At 47.0% G+C, this 21901-nt stretch overlaps 1 protein-coding gene across 1 annotated transcript in view; it reads right to left on the minus strand.

The window, feature by feature from the left end:
* Positions 1-3438: 3438 nt before the first annotated feature.
* The window catches only part of prr36b (proline rich 36b), a 29926-nt gene continuing 11463 nt past the window's right edge, over positions 3439-21901 (minus strand). Inside the window, exons 2-5 of the mRNA XM_071531245.1 lie at positions 18196-18948; positions 17534-17621; positions 7864-8084; positions 3439-7619 (exon numbers count right to left, since the gene is read on the minus strand). Coding sequence (XP_071387346.1) covers positions 4564-7619; positions 7864-8084; positions 17534-17621; positions 18196-18838 — 4008 coding nt within the window. The 5' untranslated portion in view covers positions 18839-18948 and the 3' untranslated portion in view covers positions 3439-4563. The remainder of the gene's footprint in view (positions 7620-7863; positions 8085-17533; positions 17622-18195; positions 18949-21901) is intronic.

Raw genomic sequence — 21901 nt, forward strand, 5'->3', positions numbered from 1 at the left:
ACCAATTTGCCTTTTAGGTCACAGTGACGTTTGTATGGTCAAAAGACCTCCTGACTTGTGATCAGGTTTATTTATTTATAAGTACACATATTCTTCAAATCCCTATAAATACAAGTCCAGATATGATTGCAGTGTAATGCTGGGTGATATGTATTTCAATAATGTTATTTTTCTGTCACTTAAATTCAGAGGTATGAAATGTAACATGTTCACAGATCTGTTGGTGTACTACTGATTGAATGATTAATTGATTAGTTGATTGGTTGGTTGAATTTACTAATTGACTTGTTTATTGTCTGTCCTCAGTGCTGTGTCTCCACCTCCACCACAGTCCAGTCTCCAGGTGGGGAGCTGCCCTGGCTGTCAGGGGAGTAGCTGCTGACTGAGGTGACTGTAGCGGAGGGCGGGCTGAACTGGGGCAGCAGGCTGGGCCACATGCTGCTCTCCAGGGGGCTTAGGGTGCCACCTGTACCCACAGGGAGGAGGAGGAGGGGCGGGCAGCCTCTGTCTCCAGACAGCAGCAGGGTCTGGTTGATGAGCTGTTGGACCATGTCCACCTTCTTGTTCCAGTCCAGGTCCTGTGGAGGCACCGGGCGCAGCTGCCTGTGGAAATCCTGCGTCATGGTCTGGGTGGATGGTGCTCTCTTCCCCAGCACCTCCAGCCCCTTCTGTGTGTTCCTGTTCTGCTCTCCTCTGTCCTCTTTGCCCTCGTCCTCCTCTTCACTAGTTTCCATGGCTTCGTAGATGGTGCAGAGTCCTGAGGAAGGGGAGAGCATGACTCCAGATGGGCTCCTCCTCATCTGCTGCTGCTGCTGTTGGAGCTGTTTCTGCTGCAGCCGGTACTGCTGCTCCAGCTCTAGCTGCCACTGCAGGACCTGACGGCGGTGCCGGTGCTCCTGCTGCTGCTGCTGCAGTTGGAGCTGGAGCAGCTCCCTGCGCTGCCTCTCCAGCTGCTTCTGCTGCTCCAGCCTCAGCCGCTCCTCCTCCAGCCACTGCCTCTTCTGCCTCTCCTGCTCTTGGCGGTGCTGCATCTCTCTGAGCTGTTCCTGGTGCTGCTCCAGCCTCCTCAACTGTTCTCCACCACTGCGACTCTCACTGTTGGTCTCTGCCACGGGCGGAGGGAGTGCAATCTTGGCAAACTGGGCGGCAAGAGTGGGATCGATGGGCCTCCTGTTGCCTGGGACCAATGCCAAGTAGTGGCCATTGGCTATTGGAACAGTGGTCATGTGGTTCTGGTTCTGGTTGTCTTCCTGTGAGTCTATTTGTCGCTCCTGATCTTCATCTGACTGGGTATCATCATCATCCCCGTCATCACTCTTCTCGTCTCCTGTGAGACAGTCAAGATCACTTGGTGTATCCATTAGAGACGCATGCATCGAACAGAACGGGTGGAACAACAACAGGGGCCAGGAAGAAGAGGGTTCAGGGAGAGAGTTCACAGGAGGACGAAGGTGTAACGCAAAAAGAAAGGCGTGCCAAAATTAACTGACATCCATAACACAGGAATATATCTACAAACCAAGCACTCTTACCAAGAAAGAGGAATAATCATCTTTTTAACAGACTGCTCCATATCTTACCTGTGGTGTGATCATTGAAGTAAAACCCTTCAACTATGCAATGTTGAATCAAGTAAACACTGGTAGAGCTGGGCAACACAGATTATTACTCTGCGTCCTTGTCTCAAAAGTCCCAAATGCTTATTCTGACAGTGAGACAGGGTCTAACACACACTTAAGTTTCCTCTTTTGACAACACTAACGTGCTCACCAGAAGATGTCTCATTATTAACATTTCATCAGAATCAACTTCTTTCCACTGCTATAACCTAATTTCATTGTTGAATAATCAAACCTTAGTAGGTTCACTTCACTTCTTATCACTTGGATGGATAGTGATATTTCAAAATGAGCAGTAGGATGTTGATCTTCTAATTGTCAGATAGATTTGGTCTTCTTACACTTGGCTTCACTGATACTGATACATCCTCACATTACATAGTACCTCAACATAGTGGCATTCAAAGACTTAGTAATAATGCTGTCTTTGCCCATAAGAAGTGGGAGTAATTTACAAAGAAATTAGTTTTGGTCCCAAAAAATATGTGGATTGCATGAATAGTTGTGGATTATTCATCCATTCATTACATTTGTGAGGGCTGACATCTAACTGATGGTAATCCAAATGTGACTGAATCAGTTCAGTGTCATTTCATAAAACCCAATATACTGTAAATGCTGTCATTACCACAGGTTGTGTACATTACTCTCATCTTTATGAGAATTAACATGCAAGACAACAGTCTTACATACACAGTACAATACACAGACAATAGCTACTCGACAGAGACAAATGAACACATGGGGAATAAAACCAACAACAAAAAAATCACAGTTGATTATAGCTTACAAGTTAGTATATGGTATGCAATTTGATTAATTCAATACTATAGTTCATATGCTTCAGCCTTTTGACCAACCTGCCATGTATAATCACAAAGCCATGAAAAAGATCCTAAACCTAGCTGATTCACTTTATTTTGGCAGTGCCCTATTTAACTACTTTCGAAAGAAAAGCCATGGTTTTCCCAAATCAAACATGAGAGCTCCCCCGACAAAATCTCATGAGTATATTTACAATTTGGCAAACAACCAAAGCTGGCATTTCAGACAACACTTGTGTTTTAGGTAGAGCAGACAAAAGGGTGTGTGTGATTTCAGTACCAACAAACAGGGGTCCGACATGTTTCCATATCAGGGTTTTAATGAGCAGGAGCAGGCAGGTCTGAGGAAAAGGGTCAAAGGCATGAACTGGAGGAAGTGTTTTGTTTCGGTCCTCTTGAGCTTCAACATTCAACTCCTCATTCACAGATGCATTCACATGGTTGTTCCGGTATATGTGTGTGTGCGCTTGTGTATGGTTGTGTGTGGGGTGAGTGAGTGCGTGCGTGAGAGTGGAACATTCAGGAGGATGCAGGCAGGTTAGAGCAGGTTTCACATTGTTGAAGTGTTTAGAGCAGTTGTGCATAAAACCTTGAGGTCACATGGGAGGTGTATGGCGCATTTGCTGCCTAATGGCTAAGTGAGTACCACCTGCCAAGGATGTGTTCTGAATGTGATGCTGGTCAGCTTGTGTTGAATCCACAAATGTCAGAGAGAAAGAGAGAGACATAAGCATGCTGGAGAAGAGGGTACTGGGACAACAGCTGGAATACCTCTTTGATTTAACCAAAATTCCATTTTAGATACAACACCATTCCACAATGTTGCATCACTTCCTGTTTATGAGTTATTCCCATGGTGGAGGGTAAGAGATGCCATGGGAAATTTGTTGTGAAAACATGTACAGTAAATACACTGCAGTTCAAACACGAGGACAACAATGTCAGGCATGCTGAATCCATAGGGGAAATAAGAAACAGGAACAAAATGCCTTGCAATGATGTTTTAATGGAATTTTGAAAAAAACCTAGTTAGTTGTGAACCATTCATTTATGAACATCTCTAATGTAAAGCTGTTTCAACTTCATCAGGTAGTACACAATGTATTTTTGTTAGTCAAACATGCAAGATACTGTTGAAATAGTAAACCAAACACCCACTATGAAACGTTTAAGCGAGTGTAAAGCTCAACTGTGACAGATGCAGGGAATGCAGGGTCTCTTTACAAATAATAGGCTAGTTGTTAGTCTCTTCTGAAGCACAAATGATCAACTACCTCAGGCTTGAAGCATAGCCACTTAAAACCAAATGCCTGAAACACATACTGTACGTGACTGCACGTGATATGCCATAACAACCTATGCAGAGCGTAGAACCTCTTGAAGCACACATTAAAAACTTCACCAACTGCAATCTAATACTCCCATACCCACCTCAACAAATCTGTAAGGGCAAAAGAGCCGTGTTAATATCTAGCCTTTATTTGATAGCTAAATGGTCAAGCCTTGAAACAAGAACACAAACTTTAAAAAAGGAGTATGGGACTACTGCTATGGTGCAGGAGAATATGGAGCGTGTGTACACAGGGTAGGGAGGACCAGGTTCCAACAAAAACAAAATAAAAACAAACAAATAAGCAAGTACAAAACAAAACAAAAAAATCATTGACATTTGATCGGTAAAAACAGTAGGATAAATACACAATTAGGTAGAGTCCGTTTCATTCCATCCGTGTTTTTTTTTTTTCCTTTTCGGTTTAAAAGCTGTCACATTGGACCAGTCAGTCAATACCCCGTCAGGGGCTACAGAATATGCAGTGTTACTTAAAAAGAACATTCTAATAGAAAATGGTAGTAGCTATTGTACATAAAGAAGTTTAAGCCGTACACTCATAACCATGACCATAACAGTATGAAAGAGGGAGGCTTCATTTGAAAATTGCTACAGTCTTTTTTTTCCATCCTCTTGTTCATTTTTTTTTATTTTTTCCTACAATCTTGCTCTCCCCTGTGTTTTTTTCTTCTTCTAAGCCATCTAACCCAACTGGAGAGAAAACGAACAACAACAGGTAAAGGGGGAGGGTTGCAGGGAAAAGGTGCATTCCAGGGGGGGTGGGAGGGACTTATACGTTACCTGCCAGAAAGCTATCAGTCTTATCGCATATGGTAGAGTAGTAGGGCGTCTGGCTGTCGCTGGAGTCTCCAACATGCTGAGCCCCAAGGTGGTGGCTGGACTCCAGCGGATCAACCTCCTCCAGGTTGTCTGCCGCCATCTTCCCCCCCAGCATGTAGTGGTGGTCATCCAGGCCGGCTTGGTTCTCCCCTGGGTGGCCCAAGGGCATCAGGTCCACGGGCCTACCCAGCAGGTCCTCCGCCTGGGCAGCAGCGGCCGACGGCAGGGTCAGCTCCTTGATGAGGGAGGGGTCCTTGGCCTCCTCTGGCAGCTGTTCCTCATTCTCCAGGGAGAAGATTCCTGGACTCTTTCCACAGCTCTCAGCCATGGAGTGAGCGTTGGAGTTGGATGTGGTGCAGTCGAAGCCATAAGATGCCACAGAGTTGGCTGACTGAGGAGTGGCACCACCTCCATCCTCCTCACCATCTCCTGCTGGCACGTCCACTGCCTCCTCATCCTCATCCAGAGCGGGTAGACTGTGGGTGGGAGGGGGACTGTCGAACCCAGCGCTCTCATCCATGATCATGGGCGCATCAGGGTCGTTTATCTGCATCTCGCCCTCTGTGTCGCTGGCCTCGTCTCCTGAGGTGGTGGGGGACGAGGGGGCGGAGGCGGGAGCAGTCGGAGGACCTGCTCCCAGGACTTCATCGGCGGGGAGTGTCTCGGCCTCCTCCTCCTCCCCATCGCCTTTCTCTAGGTGAATACCCAGGTCCTGCTCCATGTCAGGCTGGACCGAAGTTGGAACGGGAGTCTGCTGCTTGTCGGAACGGGACTCCACCCCGGAGCTGCTGTCGTAGTCGCGGAGTTCCTCTGGCGTGCTTGTCTCACTGCTGCTGTGGACGGCCAGAGCCGTGCCGCTCAGGGTGCTGGACTGGGACATGCCAACAGCTGGGGCAGCAGGTGGGGCATGCGCCTCCTCGAGGGCTGAGGTCTTCATCTCCTCATGGGCTGACTGATACCCTTGGGGCTCTTTCTCTGACTGAGGAGCCAGGGAGGGACTACTGCTGTCCAACCATGCCTGGGCAGGAGACTGGGTGGGTGTCTCAGATTCTGCTGCACCATGGTCAGAAACGGGGCTAGGGGAAGAAGCAGAGAGCAGTGAGGTCGGCTGGGCCCAGGGATCAGTGAAGGGATTGGTCTGGCCCCAGGCAGAGGGCTGGGGACCAGAGCGGTTGAGGTTGTCCAAACGCTCCTCCTCATTAAAATCGTCTTCGTCTGCATTCCCGCAGCTCTCCAGGCCGCTCTCTGTCACTCCTTCACTGGGCATCTCTACATCTTCATCCTCCTCTTCCTCATCGTGTTCCTGCTGCTGGAACACCTTGTGATGTTCCTCCACCCTCTCTGAACTCACATCCATATCATCCACCCGCTCCTCCTCTTCATCCTCATCCTCCTCTTCCTCGTTGGCCAGCGTCTCCACATTGGGAGAACCCATGAAATTGCCATCTCCCTCAGAGCCACGGAGGCTTGAGTCGATCAGGGCATCTGAGCTCTGGGTGCCCTCCAGTAGTGCGGTGTGCTGGGTGCTGCTCAGGTCAGAAACTCCTTGTTGCCGGCTGCTGGTACAGCTGCTCATATCCTCAGAGTCCATGCCAGACAACAGGTCGTCACCATGCCAGCCTGCTGAACCACCGAAGCCTGAGGACCTAACCTGGAACTCCTCGGAGGGCTGGGAACTGCTCATGTCAGTGAACATGGATGAAGGCTGATGGCCCAGTCTCCTCTGCTCCTCATCTTCCTCTTCCTCATACTCATCATCATCCTCGTTGATCTCCTCGTCAGCCTTCTCCACTGCCTCCTCCTTTTCCTGAGGGGAGATCAGGGCCCCAGAGATGAAATCATCCATGGGGGAGGTTCCCAACAAGTGAGGCTGAGCCTGCATACTGAAGGCATCTGCAGATGGAGCTGTGGAGGTAGGCATGAAAAGGTTCTCCTTCTCCTCCTCCTCCTCTTCCTCCTCCTCCCTTAGCCTCTCCTTCCACTCTTCCTCTTTTTCTTCTTCTTCCTCTTTTTCCTCTTCTGTCTGGAATGTTATCTTAACCTTGGCTGGGCTATGGGGAGCCATGGTAGAAGGAGCCATGGGCTGGCTCATGTCCCAGGGATCAGGCTGGACATGCATGTCCAGCAGAGGAGAGGTGTCCTGTGGCTCTCTGACAGGAGACATGGGGCCTGGTGGGGAGCAAGGAGGAGACATGACAGTGGTTCCCAGGGAAGGGACTGAGACATTAGCGGGCTCCTCAAGGTGAACCAAGTCCAGCTGGGCAGAAAGCTGAGGGATGGAGACTGGTTCATGGACTGGTTCAGGTTCTAGTTCTGGTTCTGCTGTTGGGGTTGGTTCTCGCACAGGTTCTGGTGTTGGTTCTCGTACAGGTTCTGGCATTGGTTCTTGCACAGGTTCTGGTGTTGGTTCTCGCACTGGTTCTGGTGTTGGTTCTCGCGCTGGTTCTGGCATTGGTTCATAGACTGGTTCTGGGGTGGGTTGTGGAGTTGGTTCTTGTACTGCCTCGAGAGTTGGTTTGGCCTGGCTGGAAACCAGTTCCATTGCCTCTACGGCAGGTGCCTCAAGGGCTGCAGAGGGTTCTGGCTCCTCGGACCTGGTGACGGCAGCAGCCGCTGTAGCAATAGCCGCGGCAGCAGCTACAGCAGCAGCAACTTCCTTCCCTTCATTTTCTTTAGAGGCGGGCTCGGCAGCTATTGTAGCTTTGGGGCCACGTTTCACAGGGGTCGGGGTGCTGCTGCCCACAGTTTTCTTGGGGCTGGAGGTCTTGGTTGCAGCCGGTTTGGAGACAGGGGCCTTGGAAGGTGTGGGCTTGCTCTCTTGTGTTTTGGGGCGGGTGGGTGTCTTTGTGTCTGCAGCCTTACTTGCAGCAGGCTTTTTGGTAGTGGAGTCTGGTTTGGAAGCTGATTTGGGGGCCTCTGGTTTGGTGGACTTGGTTGCTGAGGCAGGGCGGGTGAGGGGAGATGCTGCAGGCTTTTTGGCTGCAGGAGTGGTTGGTTTGGTAACATCTAGAGAAGGAAAACAAGTGCGAGGGAGAGTTGGATTAAATTACAGCACATTATAATGCATACAAATATAGAAATAACTCAACTGGTAACAAGCTTTACATGATGATATATTATGAAAGCACATTCATGGTCTCTCATTGAGGATGTGGAGCTCAGGAGCTCAAATAGCAGAAAATCTGTGATGAGAAATGTTGTACAAAAAAATCCTGAAAAAGTACATCTCTGCTCATGTCAAAATTGTTACCTTTCTTTACAGGGGTCGTGGTCTTGGATGCTTGTGATGCTGGAGGCTTGCCACCAGAGGGGGTAGTGGAGGTGGTTTTGGAGGCAGCGGGTTTGGGAGTGGTGGAGGAGGTTTTAGGAGTGGCGGGTTTGGCTGTGGATGTGGAGCTCTTGGCTGTGCTGGCAGTGGGTGGCCGAGTTGAAGCTGAGGCAGGGCGAGATGCTGCTGTGCCAGTGGTAGGCCTGAAGAAACACGACAGAGAGGAAGGTTAAGAAAAAGTGAGAGGTACTGTAGCATACAGATCTGGGGCAGGGTGGCCTAACGGTTAGAGACTGTCCTGTAACCGTAAAGTCACAGGTTCAGTTCCATGCAACATAAGGAGCCATGTGTCCTTGAGTAAAAACACTGAATAGTCTGAATGTAAGACGCTCTGGAAAAGGATGCCAGGTTAATGCCAAGTACCATATAAATATACTTCCAACAGGCTAGCATGTTGATAATTCTCCACACTCTAGGCCTACTTGTATCACCCTTCAACTTCCCCAGGAGACATAAACATTGAAATGAAATCAACAGCATGGTGATGTGTTCCCTATATACAGAACACCAAGCTTGAAGATTAATTGAAGCTGACACAAACATTTTGAGTTGCCAGACCATTCACAGCTAGGGGCAAACGTCAGGTCTCTCCCTGGCTCGACATTCCATGTAGTGGTCATCCCTGGGCTGTAAGCGCCTCAGAGTGGTTGTGACAGGGAGCGAGAGGCTCTGTCCACAGCACTCACTCCTGCTACAGCTCACTGATTAGTCACTTCTACTGCCACGGGATATCCTGTGAAGCAGTGCGGAACACACACCACGTACACAAGCACACACACGTGTGTCCACACATACACACACAGAATGCAAACAGAAGTGGAGTGAGAGAATAAAAAAACACAATGACATGGGGATGAAGAGAGGGTGAAACAGGAGGTCTGGAGATGTAGGCCTAGGCTGTCAACCTCCCAAGGAGAGGAAGGACCATTTTTCATAGGTTCAGGACAAACCAAGGATCTGGCCTGGCTAGCCTTTCATGGGGCAGCAGCCCAAATCCAATGAATGCTTGTGGACAGGTTCACACAATGGAACCCATCACTGATGACTGCCTTCTCAAAAGACTAAGGAGAGGACTGACAGCAGACCAACAGACAAGACCCCACGACAAGATTCCCTGAGGTGCTGTGAAGTGGAGCAGCTTGGGAGATGAGTCACACCACACCCCAGGGATTAACAACATGAGGCGCCCCTAGTGCCACACTCAACCCTGTCCCTGATCTCCTTATCTATATCCCCTCCCCATTGGGGAATGACCCAGGCAGAGTTTTCTGACACTTGGGGCAGTATGCATCAGCCTGGCCCGCCTGGCCTAGAAGCTGGCTTCCATGTCAGGTCTGAGCAAAGTAACCTACATCTACTAGTCCTGACAAGGCTGTGTCGTGTGATCGCCCGGGCTCACGCTACACTAACTGCCTGCCCCTAACTGCTTCTAAATAAAGAACTGAGTTAGTACTGGCAGAAAGAGAACAGGCAATGGAGGGAGGCACAGGGAGAGTGAAGATGGCTGGGTCTATGTTAATCTTTAATTCTGAAAGGAGAACAAAAATAACTTCTTCAAATCCCCCAGCTGGAGCCATGGGCCGAGTTAAAAGCACATTCATTGTGCAAGAGCGATGCCACTGTTTTTATCCAGCAAGGAAGTACTGAGTGCCATGTACAACCTGGTAAATGTAATGGAACACAGTTTGGTAACATGAAATAAGATTAATGCCCAAGCCCATGAGCAATGGATGGTCAATGCCAACACTACTAAGTGAAATAGGGGTGTGGTCACATCGGAAGTTCAAACAAGCTTTTGGCTCTGGGATAGTATGAGGTGGATTACAGATATTGAGATCCTGGGATTGTTGAATCATGTCAGGGCAGTTTTACTAATATGTTACAATTCTCCAGGCTATGTAAAACCACTAATAATCCTTGATGCATTGACGTATTTGGAGCGCAACGCTTGTGTTTACTGGGCCAAGACTGAAGAATGCCGATGAGGAAATTTGCTGGTGTACTTGTAGCAAAACAATGCCCTCTCATTATTCTGTCAAAGAGACAGAGTGAGAGAGAGAGAGGGAGGTGGGAAGAGTGAGGAAGATTAAAAAGCATTTGGCATTGGTGGGTGCTGAAGTCTAGACAAGAAAAAGCCTTTTATCAAGCATCAACAACAGCGCGGGTCATGGCACAACAACCCATTGTTTCTGTCTTGATATCACCATCTCAGAGATACTGGTCTTTTTCTTATTGGAGGGTTGGTATAACTTGATTTAATTTACCCTAATTAGCTGAAGCTATTAATTGTAGCTAAGCCCTAAACTGATTAGCGACTGGCACAATGGTGAAATTTAGGCCAGAGTTGCATCAAATCCTTGGGTGAACTGGGTTGCCGGCTAAAGAAAGAAACTTGATCATGTTGATTCACTACAATAAACCAATGACTTGTATCAGACAGTGCTTCAGCTTTGTTAGATCCACTAAAAGCTGTGTCTAGTAAGCTCAAATCAGAGACTGAAAAAGAAGTTAAGAGGTGAAATGACGATAAGTTTTTGGAAAGATTTGTTTGAGCCTGTGGTGCCTGAATTAGAGAATGAAAGATAAGAGAAGAATTACAGGAGGAAGAGAATGGACAGAATTAAAAGATATAGAGACTGGCAATAGAGACAAAGTAGGAGGAATATTCAGAGGGAGCATTCATGTTAATCTGGCTGATGAAAGGAATATGGATAATCCAAAACGACAGGAGGGCTATTTACCTTAGAGAGCACTGGAAATTAACGAGGCCACCAAGAAAGAAGGGAGACGAGAGGGAGATATAGACTGAGTGGGAGTGAGAGAGAGAGAGAGATGGGGGGGAATTTAAGAATATTCATCCGATTAAACCCCATTAATCTAATATCAATGTCGCTTCTTCTCACTTCTCAAAGAGTGCTCTCTGCATAGTAGATAAACTAGTAAGGCACTTGAGAGAACAGGCCATGGTTGAACAGTTTAAAATGGGGGGTGTTGTGTTATAAGATTAATGGATGTTTCCCGGCAGTTGGGCATGATGACAATGCCTGAATGAGGCATTGTGGTGCATCGATGCTTGAATTATTTTAATCTTCTGTTAATTCTGTAATTAAGATCACTGTCAACTGAATGACTGAGGGGACTGTGTCGGTTATTGTAGCCTTCAAATGATGCTACTTTTCTCCTACATACTCCTATTCAATGGGCGGCTTCTATCAAAGGGTAAAGGCTGCGCACATTGTCCATATTTCGCCACAGGCCTTGCTGACAGAAACAACACTACAAATTGGGGTTAAAGCAAATGTCAAACAAAAAGCCTAGAAACGCATTGGAGCTGAAAAACCAGATGAGTCTGTTGGTCAGTCACTACGGATGCACTCAGGCACACACAGTGAAACACTTATAGTTCGCCTGAGGATCGTTGATAACATTTTAGCTTCATTACAGCTACATAATTCCTCAGTCATTGGAGCTGAGGAAGGCTGGCTCTGAGTGTGGAAAAAATCTGGTTGCCTGGTGGTGCTGCTTTGTTATGGTACATCAGAATTAGGCGATGATGAGATGTTACCAAAATGAGATGCGCCAAAGAGGCAAATGAGTAAGCAGGGAGGAAACCAAGCAGGCAGGCAGAGTACCTCCCCTGCAGCAAAGGCAGCAAACTATGGTGGAAGGAACCTCCCTCCTCTCAAGCCAAGCAGCAGATTAGAGATGATGCTGTTTTAATTAAGCAGCAGGGCCAAGGAGGAGGATCTGTACCCTGGTTTAAAGAAGGCTCAGCTACCTCGGGGGAGATGCAGCCGCGTGACTGAGGGCACCTTTGGAATTTCACTGTAGACTGAATCTGATCATCAGTGTTATTGTCCTCCCTCTCTTTAGGTCTCTATATCTCTAGGTTTCTTTATGGGAGAATAGCAGCAGGTTGAGAGTTATCAGAAGCAGCCCTAGGCCAGGGAGATGCCTGCCTGCCTGCCTGCCTGCCGCACCGCTCTGCGGCAACAGCAGCCCAGTGGGGGGCTTGGAGCCCCAGGCTCTGTCCCAGAATCTAGATGACGATTCCACCTAGACCTGATGAACAGGCTGTAGTTGGCTTATGTACTGCTGATGTGCTGAAAAATCATAAGTATCTAGAGGGTGTGCTGAAGGCTTAAAGGGTTAAAGTGTATACCATGTGCTTGCGGTGTTATGGGTTCAACTCTCACTCAGGACATTTGTCACGATATCTCCTGTCTTTCCTGTCAAACTCCACTGTATAAAAAATCGCCAAAGGAAAATCCATTAAAATAATCTTAATAATAAAAGCTATCTGCTATGAAAGGATGTAAATGTTTACAGTAAACTGAGCTATTATGCTCTATATCATTTTTAAATTCATCTCTCTTTCACTGTTCTCTTTTTTCACTGTTTCTGTTTGGTAGAACTAAACAGAAAGGGAAAAGATGTTCAGTGCATGAGCAGAACAATCTCTATACACTGAATGTATAAAATATGATGGACATTTAATCCTTTCGTGAAGTACATTGATGAAGTGAATCCAGGTAAAAGCCATTATCCCTTATTGATTTCCCTAACTAAATCTAAACCAATTACCAATCACAAAGGAGGAGATAAAAGAGCAGGTGAGCTAGAGAAGGATTTTTAAGCTTTGAGACAATTGAGATGTGGATTCTGCAACTCAATATCAGGAAGATGCCCCTAATATTTTGTACATTCAGTGTCTGTTGGGAAAGAAGACAGCTAATATGTGGGCTTGGTGGGGAGAACCAAAAACCACCACTGTGTGGTGTGAGTGATTTCTCCAATATCCATCACATCTGCTACACAGCTGGAGCATAAGTGAACACACACACATACACACAAACCTTCCTCTCACTTACTTAGACACATACACCTCCTTCTCTCCATCCTCCCTCCCTCCCTCCCTGCCTCCGAGTCTTTCCCACCAAATCCATTTGGTAATTGGGTCTGCGGTTGCACCCCTATAAAACCGTGGCAGCAGAAGACCGCATCACAGAGTAATCGGCCACACCCATAGCAGGACGGAAGATTTACAGCCTACGCAACATGTCGTCTGCTCAACACTGTTATGTAGAATAGTGTCTGGGTCAGGAACCATGACTACTGCTTACCACACACACTAGTGTTGGACCATTACTTCAGCAGTAATATGTTAGACCATGAGAGGGGCTGCATTCAATCCACTTCAATAAAAATGTATCATCCCCGAGGGACCATTAATAAGAAAAACAGCATGACTAACATGAGGAATCAGGGTGGCTGAGGGGACAGCAAAAAGGAAAAACCACCTGATTACCCAACAGCAAACTCGTCCCATTTCCTCCAATGGCTTTGTACAATAAGACCAGGCTGAGGGCAATACCCTTGCTTTGTCCTTTGTTCAGAAATTCGGCCTTTAAATATCCCTCCCTTCTGTCTCACGTAGAGATACCCTATGGTCCTCAGCTTCATCTCTCTACCTCCACCACTCACACACACACACACACACACATACACTCACACACCCACCTTGCACTCTCTGCATGTACAGCCCTCACACTCTGTATGTACTTCTGGCAGCAGTGATGAGAGCTCAGCAGGGACACATGACTTATTCAGCCGTGCAGCTTCCCTCCTCTGCCTCCACCATTTTTGTTTTACTTCACTCTGCTGCATCCACAGACGCCAGGGCAGGAGAGAGCAGCTCAGCGGCACATGCGCACACACCACGTGTTCAGCCAGCCAGCTAGTACACCTCCCTCCCCCCGCTGCCTCCATATCATACTGAGTAATATACCGGCAAATGAACACATGCTCTGCATTCTAATTACATGCACTCCTCACCACGCAGGCTTCCATGCAGAGCGCGTACACACACTAAAGCGCCCATATAGCAACTGCACAGTGTGCCCCATTGGGCAGTTTGCATGCTGCATGCCAACACCCGATGATCGATGCATAACTCGACATGAATAATCTTTACAGCCACTTAAGAGAGTCAAAACAACCTGCACATTCATGCATATAAAATCACACTTAAACTCTTAGAACACATCCCAGCATGCACAGACATGATGTTCAAACAAATAATGATTTCTGCTTTCTCCATTTGCACACTAATCAGACTCAAAGGTTTCCTGTCACAGGGTGTGTACTGTGGACAATCAGCTTCAAACAGCACACTGCTCACACACACACACACACACACACACACACACACAGACAAAGAATGCAAAGATACCCATGCATGCAAACAAACACACATAGGGACATCACATAAACACACGCTCACACACAAAGTACAGACATTTCCATTTGCATAGGAAAAAGCTATCTTTCCTAATTCAAAGTGTTTAGCTCTATAGTTTTTTTAACGTGACCTTTCAGATCAATCCAAAATGTGTCTCCAAAAAAGGCCTGCTGTGCATGAATGACACCAAAAACTGCCAGACTAAGAGATAGCTATAATAAAAAGCCATTGGCAGCCACAACTGAATAAACCTAATTCAATTTGCAAAAAACTCAGGCTAAATAGGGAGTATGAAACACTTGTGTGTGGTTTTGTTCAACAATACAATTAGATTTCTGTCATTTGGTGAACCTATATTTGCTTTGCACTTGACTGATAACTGGAACCTGCTGCGGATTAAATTGAATCAATTTAGAGTCTTAGAGTGAAACTGGGTAAATTGAGAGTCCCAGCGTGTGTGTATGCATGTGTGTGACAGTGACAGAGGAAGCAGGGTGTGTCTGATATGCCAATGAATGTGTCCGTCCAGCTCTCAACCACTCTGCTGATACCAGGCGCGAATCAAGGGTGGGGAGGGAAAAGGGCAAAATCTAATTAAAGCAGAGATTTATGGCCCTGTCAAAGCACACACACACACACACACACACACAAACACACATACACGTAACCGTATGCCTAGAAGGGTACATGGTGCTGTCAGTGGAGCCTTTCATCAGTAATGGTTTTACCTCTCTTGTGGGGATTCATATATAGGTCTACTGCAGCTCTATAATCCTTCTCTGGGCTACACACAGACTGTACTTTTTCACGCTGTACCCACTCATACACTAACAACTCAATAACTTGCATCTTGAATCTAGTCAACATGTTACATTGGGTGCACGTAAATGCACACTAATAATCCGGTCTTAACCTGATTAAGGCAATACTCCGACTAGATTTCTGCTTTATTTATTTGGCCATGCAAGCACCTCAGCCCGGCTTCATTTGTTTTTTTTAAACGCTCACGTGTCAAAAAGGTTACAGAAGAAGCCAAGCTGGATGCAGTGCCACGTGCTACAGCAGCGTCCACTTTTAGCCAACACTGAGGCTAATACCACTTGCATTAAGGTGTTCTGTAAGCACATTAGCGATCTGACAAAATGTTCCGTCATTTTACTGTCTGATACTGAGAAGACCACAGGCAGGATCACATTGCATCACATCATTCTCTGAGTGAACTAACCTGACTGTTCAGTAGCTGCTTTTCAGGGAGAACGGAGAGTGCTAGAGTTGAGAGCTAAAGTTGCGAAAAGTTCCACTTTGTGCACTTGACGTAGGCCACTATTTTGTGTGCTGACCAATCACAGTGACGAAGCAACTGAAGACAAACAGAACGAACATGGAGAATGTACTGGCAGAAAAGTTATTGTAATTGTTAGTGAAATCCCAGAAACTGTGATCATCAAGGGAGCCAACACATGATGACTGACATCATGCAATGCTTTTTAATGAGATCGTAGTAAGTTTTCAATGTCGTAAACTGATTGTAAAAAGTGTTAAATGGTCAGCTGTAAACTGGGTCAAAGAGGGCAGTGATTTGGTGTATAATTGTTTAAAAATAATTTTTCATCTTGCTTTTGCTTGTCTGTTGGCTTGAATGGGTTATGATTGACAGAGGGCGGGTCCTAACTAGCCATCGGTAGAAAGTTTGATCTTGGAATGGAAAACACGGAAATAAAAGAAGCAAAAAGTGGAAGTAAGACACCGACTCCTGTCTCCTTTCGGCTCTCAAGGTGTTCCCGAATTTTTCTTTGAAAATGTAAAAGTTTATAGCTTGATAGTAGTGTATTACTGCAATTTTGCAAAATGTAATTGCTGGCTTCTCCTTTGCAGTGATGGATTACCTTTACCAACCAAATTAGAAGGCTCCAGAGTTGTTTTCTATGTTGCTTGGAATTCAATAGAGTGAATGAGCCCAAGAGGTTTGGCTAAACTGATTTAAAAATATCTGTTATCATGGAGCGTGCATGAAAAAACTGTCAAAATCAACATTAAACGGATGGAAAATGTAAAAAATGTAATGTAAAAAAGCAAAAACTCAAATCATGATGGAATTGTCCTTTAAATCTGTATTTTAAAGCAAGGAGTTATAGCGCTTTCAAGGAAATTAACATTTCCTCATTAATATTCAAATTTATGCACCAAGGTGCTCAAAAATCTAATCAGCTCATCTCCTCTATAGGGGAAACTTGTGGTGTGTGGTGTATGTTTTTATCATGTATTGTTCTTGAGTTATTGTGCTCAAAGCAAGGTGTCTACACACAGACAGACACACAAACACCACCGTGACGACATAATGTCCCGCATACCATGTACCATAGGGGCAGGACATAAAAATGAGGAAGAGGCAAGTGATACACAAACAAACAAGCAGAGGAGGAGGAGGAGGAGGAGGGAAGGGTGGGGGATGAGTCTCTCCCCAGGCCCTGTCTGATGTTGATCGTCATCATCTCAGACAAAGACCTCCTTCAGCCTCCTCTTCCTCCTGACTCCAGGCCGAACGCAAAGTCTCCGCATACCCAACACCACACACAGTGTGACTCAGGTATGGAACACATGTTGACCTGATTCCACACAAACAGACACAAACACTCACACATGGTTGCATATTCAGACACAGTAAAAGTACAAAACATTCAGAACATTCACTCTTCCTCAGCTGATTCTCTCCAACTCCCCCAACTGCCCCTCCTCCCCTGTCCATACCCCGCTCCTTCCCAAAACTTTGCTGTTTTATTTATTAATAATGCTGCGTAATCTGTGTTCTGGTGAAACCCTGCGAGGCACTGCTCTGAGGCCTGTGCTGACATCGGTCTGTCTGTTGCTGGCCTACTTCTGCCCGGCCCCTCCGAGCCCCCTCTCTGTGTGGGGGGTCATTGTCCCTCGTTCCTCCAGGGTATTTCGTTTTAAACAGGGCCCTCTTTGAACCTGCAGCCAAGCCAAGCCCCGCTGAACCAACCACCTCTCACTCGCCACTGGGGAGCTTTGTAATGCTGAATTCATGTCACACAATCCCTATCTATTTTGCAATTTATTTGGATTTACTGCTGGTTCTGCTGCAAATTTGCTGTGTGCTAGCAAATCGGGGGAATGGCTTTTAATAAAAGGATCCCACTTACAACATTAATGCCTGGAGGATGTCTGAGAAGAGGACCAATTATGGACAACTGCCTGCGCTATCTACAGACACACAGACAATCTCTTTCAGACACGCACGCACGTACATACACACGTACAGTACACACGCGCACCAGACGCTTTCTCTCCCCATGGGCGGGGCATTGAGTTCTACACAAATGTCACACCTACCTGGTTGTCTTGGAAACAGGAGGCCTATCAGGCTTGGGCGAGGCAGCAGAGCTAGGCTTGGTGGGAGCTGCAGAGACAGGCTTGGGAGCTGGAGGGAAGAAAAGAGAGGAGACGGGAGGGGAGGAGAGGAGAGGAGAGGAGAGGAGAGGAGAGGAGAGGAGAGGAGAGGAGAGGAGAAATGGAACAGAAGTGAAGGTGTAGAAGATGCAAATGAAGATGGAGATGAGGGTGAGAGAGAAGTTGAAAAGGAGAAATAACAGAACAATGAGAGGAGAAGGAGGGAGAGGGAGAAAGATAGGTATGTAGAAGGCAAAAGAGATAGAAATACATGAGATATGGCACAGATGAGAGAACATTCTGTTGATAGCTCTGGCATCTATATCTGACTTATGACACATTTCCTTCATATGTCCTAGGGATCTAGGGCAAACGCATTTCTATATTAGTAGCAGTCACTCTGGCATATCTAATATGTGAACTGAATCCATCCCATGTGCATCTATCTGCATGTCATCTCATTTAACAGTTAAAGCTGAGTGAATATTTCATGGCACATTTACTATAGATGTGTTTATCCAAGTAACCTACATTCTCACTCATAATTATGTTACTACCAACTATCTCGAACCTCCACTTTTTTTAGTGCTGATATTTTGACCAACCTGTGGGCTTCTTAGCAGCAGCTGCAGTGGTGCTGGTTTTGACACCATTAGCAGTTGTGGATGATGTCTTCTTGATTGCTGTTGTTCCGGTTGTTGACTTCACACCGTTGGGGGCGGTAGCAGAAGAAGGGCGGGCGGTCCCTGCAGGTTTCTTCTCACCCACTTTAGTAGGGGTCTTGGAGGCCGGGGCTCCAGCCATCCCTGTTGGTTTCTTGGAGGCCACTGAGGTCGGGGTCTTCTTGTCTGGAGTGGCTGTGGTCTTCTTAGTCACTCCGTTGGTCTGGGGCTTGGACACGCCATTGGTGAGGCGGTTCTGGGCCGTGTTGGGCCGGGAGCCAGAGGTGGTCTTAGTCGGGCCGGTAGTGCCAGGCTTTGTCTTAGCCACGGCCTTGTTGGTGGTCTTGGCTTTGGGGTCTGCTGAGGCCTTGCCGCTGGTCTTTGCGGCTGGCGTCTCCTTGGCTGGTTCTGGCTGGGGTTCCTCCTGGACCATCTCCCCCACCGGCTGCTGCCCCATCACCTCCTCCATCGGACTGGCCGCCTGGTTGGGCTCCTCCCCCGCGGGCGGTACTGCCTCATTTACCGGATTGGATTCCAATGTTTCCATTGGCTCCAGCGCTGCCGTGGCAACCCCATCCGGTTTCATCTCCGCTCGAGTGGTGGCGGTCCGTCTCTGCAGAGCAGTGCTAGTTAACTTGACACTCACAGGATGATGGCCGCAGGTCTAGAGGCTCTCAGGAGAGGGCAAGGACTGGTCTGGAGAGAGACAGAATAATACAGAAGAACACAGTCAGTCGATAGCAAGACCAGACATGAAAACGAGTTAGCTGCCACTCCTATCAGCAGACAGGGCCCTAGAGGAATCAGATAAAGCCAAGGCTTATGTCTACCTACAGCTTCAGCATCACACTCACACTCACACACACACACATGCACACACACACACACAGAAATATCCAAAGGATCCAAAGAGAGTTTAGGGGCAGAAATGGAACAGGATGTACCATTATACAGGAAACTGTACTGCTGCACAAACCCAAGATGACACAGAGCCTATATAGGACAATGTAACACACATAGAGGAACACATACACATGCAGACAGAAATACATGCACACAGACAAACACACACCACAGCATGATATGACATGCTCAGAGGCACATGTTAGGACAAACAATGAGATCAACACATTTTAACATCAGTTGAATGTGTATAATGGTCTCAGGGGACACAGATGGGGTGGCAGAGGAGGGCAAATGTCTATTGCGCAAAAACAACAACACAACACATTCTACAAATAGCCGTCATTAAATTCACTGCCAATTGCAGTGCAATGGCAAATGGTCCCCTCTGCGACACTGAAAAGCTCAGTGACACACATGACAAGCATAGCCAATATGGGTTAGCTTTTTTTTTTCTTGCTACAAAATGGCATCAGGGCCAGTAGTGTGGAAGACTAGCTTTTCTGGGATAGTACACTCAAGGGAGTGCAAGCAAAAAGCTTTAGCACTCAAAACAAACGCACACACACAAATACATACACACACATACACACACACACTTCTTCTAATCATGTTTATACACGCAACCTCTCAAAAATGCTTCATCATCAGTACAGCTAAGGAAGCTTGCTTCACACTAAGAGGCAAATAAACTCTTAAATCATTTTGAAAAAAACTGAAGTGGTGTTGGGTAGAAAAGGGGCCTTGATGTGCTAAGATGAAAAAGGTCAAGGCATGTAAACCTAATGAGAGGGAGGCAGCTCCACTGCTTGACCATAAACACAGAGTGGCGAGCTGTCAAAGACATGAGCCACAGGGGACAAGCAGTGGGACCTGGAGCATATGAGGCCTGATAAAGGGCAACCGTCTGTAATACGGGCTGTCATACACCGTCTGCATCAACGTTAGACTACTGTCTTTTGTTTTGTTTCCTCAACTTCTTTTGAATAAAATGATGAGAGGAAGATAGGTTTTGCCGACTTTGACATCAGTGGTCTTGGTGTGTGTGTGAGAGAGAGAGAGAGAGAGAGAAAGAGAGAGAAAGAGACAGAGAGAGAGAGAGACACACACAGAGAGAGAGAGAGAGAAAGAGAGAGAGTGGGAGTAGCAGGAAATTGGTCTGTCAAAGTTTACAAACACAGCAAGGAGCTGGCTGTGCAGGAGGCTAAGTGTTGAGACAGGACTGAGGCAACACAGAGGCCAACCCAGAGGAAGAGGCTTGGCCTGGGGAGCATGGGAACAGAAGAGAAGGAAGGAGAGAGGGAGAGCGAGGGGGAGAGAGAAACAGAGAGGAAAGAGAAGGAGAGGGAAAATGAGCTCACTATGGGCTGATGTTCGCTGGTCCAATTTTAAAATCCAGACATCACTAGTCATCCTAGTTTCCGTTGATCATCACTCTTGCGCGCACACACACACACACACACACACACACACACGCATGCACACACACACATACACACACAGTCCTGCTGGCCTTTCTAGAAGAGGATAGACATCGTCTTTATGCTGCTAGCTTCCTGGAAACACTCCTCTTTCTTTCCCTCTTCTGTCATCCCTTACTCATCCTCCAAACTAAATCAAATACGTCAAAAGGCCTTCTTTCATTCTCCCACTGATCCTCCCTTTCTCCCGATCTTTTTTTTTTCGTCGGCTCCTCTCCTCTCCCCACCACTACCCCTCTTTCTCCATTCCTCTGTTCTCTGTTTGCCTTTGCACAGATGGCCTGAGCAGCTGAGCAGGGCCAGAGGGGGAGAGAGAGGCAGAGAAAGACAGAGAGGGACAAGCCCCGGAGAGAATATCCGTATATCCCAAACAACACATACACACACAGCTAATACAACAGATCTCCACTCATAACAACCTAGAGACAGTGAGGGAGATGACAAGTAGATGCGAGGCGCGAGTCGAGCCACACCCTTCAGACACAAGGGGTGTCAATGCCAGATAGGCTACAAAATGTACACAGTCGTTTTAATTACGTAACTAGCCCCATTGCCACAACCAGTCACAGGTTCTGCGAAGACGCCGTGGGTGCTGGAGCGAGTGAGGGGGAGAAAGAGGGGAAGAGAGAAAGCACAAGTTCAGTTTGAGTGTTACAGAGAGTGTTCCAACTTTGTCCCAGAACACCCTGTGCTTCTGTAACTACTAGTACACCACCAGTTTACAACCACAACAGTTCTCCATTCGGTCTCTTCAATCCTCCTCTCCTTGTAGTCGTGTGTGGGCCAATTAACTCTGATGGCCCCGTAATTCTTCATATTTGGACAGCAGGGACTCCCATACTGCATCTGAGCTACAGCTCAGTCCTGGGTCAAGCAGTGGCTGAACTTCTCTGAGTTTGTTAGCGTGCTTGAAACACCAGATGGGCAGGGTTTTACTGCACGAGGACAATACAGATAGTGTCAGTTATGTTGTTTGCAAACAAATGTATTCAAACCATTTGCAAATAGGTTTTCTGGTTGTATTATCCTATGTGGCAAAACCCAATCATCTGGTCCTCCAAGCACACTAATACACACACTAGGGAATATTTGAGAATACTGTTTGACCCAGATCTGCTTCAGCTATCACCACAGTGACCTAACTCGACCAAGGAGTGAACCAGGAAATAAGCCTGTATCCAATCGGCATCCTCCCCTCTCTCTTTGCCCTTCATATATTCTGCTTCTCTTACGCCCCTGTTATCCCACAGCATCTGGCCAGGCTG

This window comes from Centroberyx affinis, unplaced genomic scaffold (genome assembly GCF_046629955.1).
Source record: "Centroberyx affinis isolate AG114_WGS23_722 - 3 ecotype Tasmania unplaced genomic scaffold, CSIRO-AGI_Caff_v1 ptg002059l_1, whole genome shotgun sequence".
Taxonomy (NCBI): domain Eukaryota; kingdom Metazoa; phylum Chordata; class Actinopteri; order Beryciformes; family Berycidae; genus Centroberyx; species Centroberyx affinis.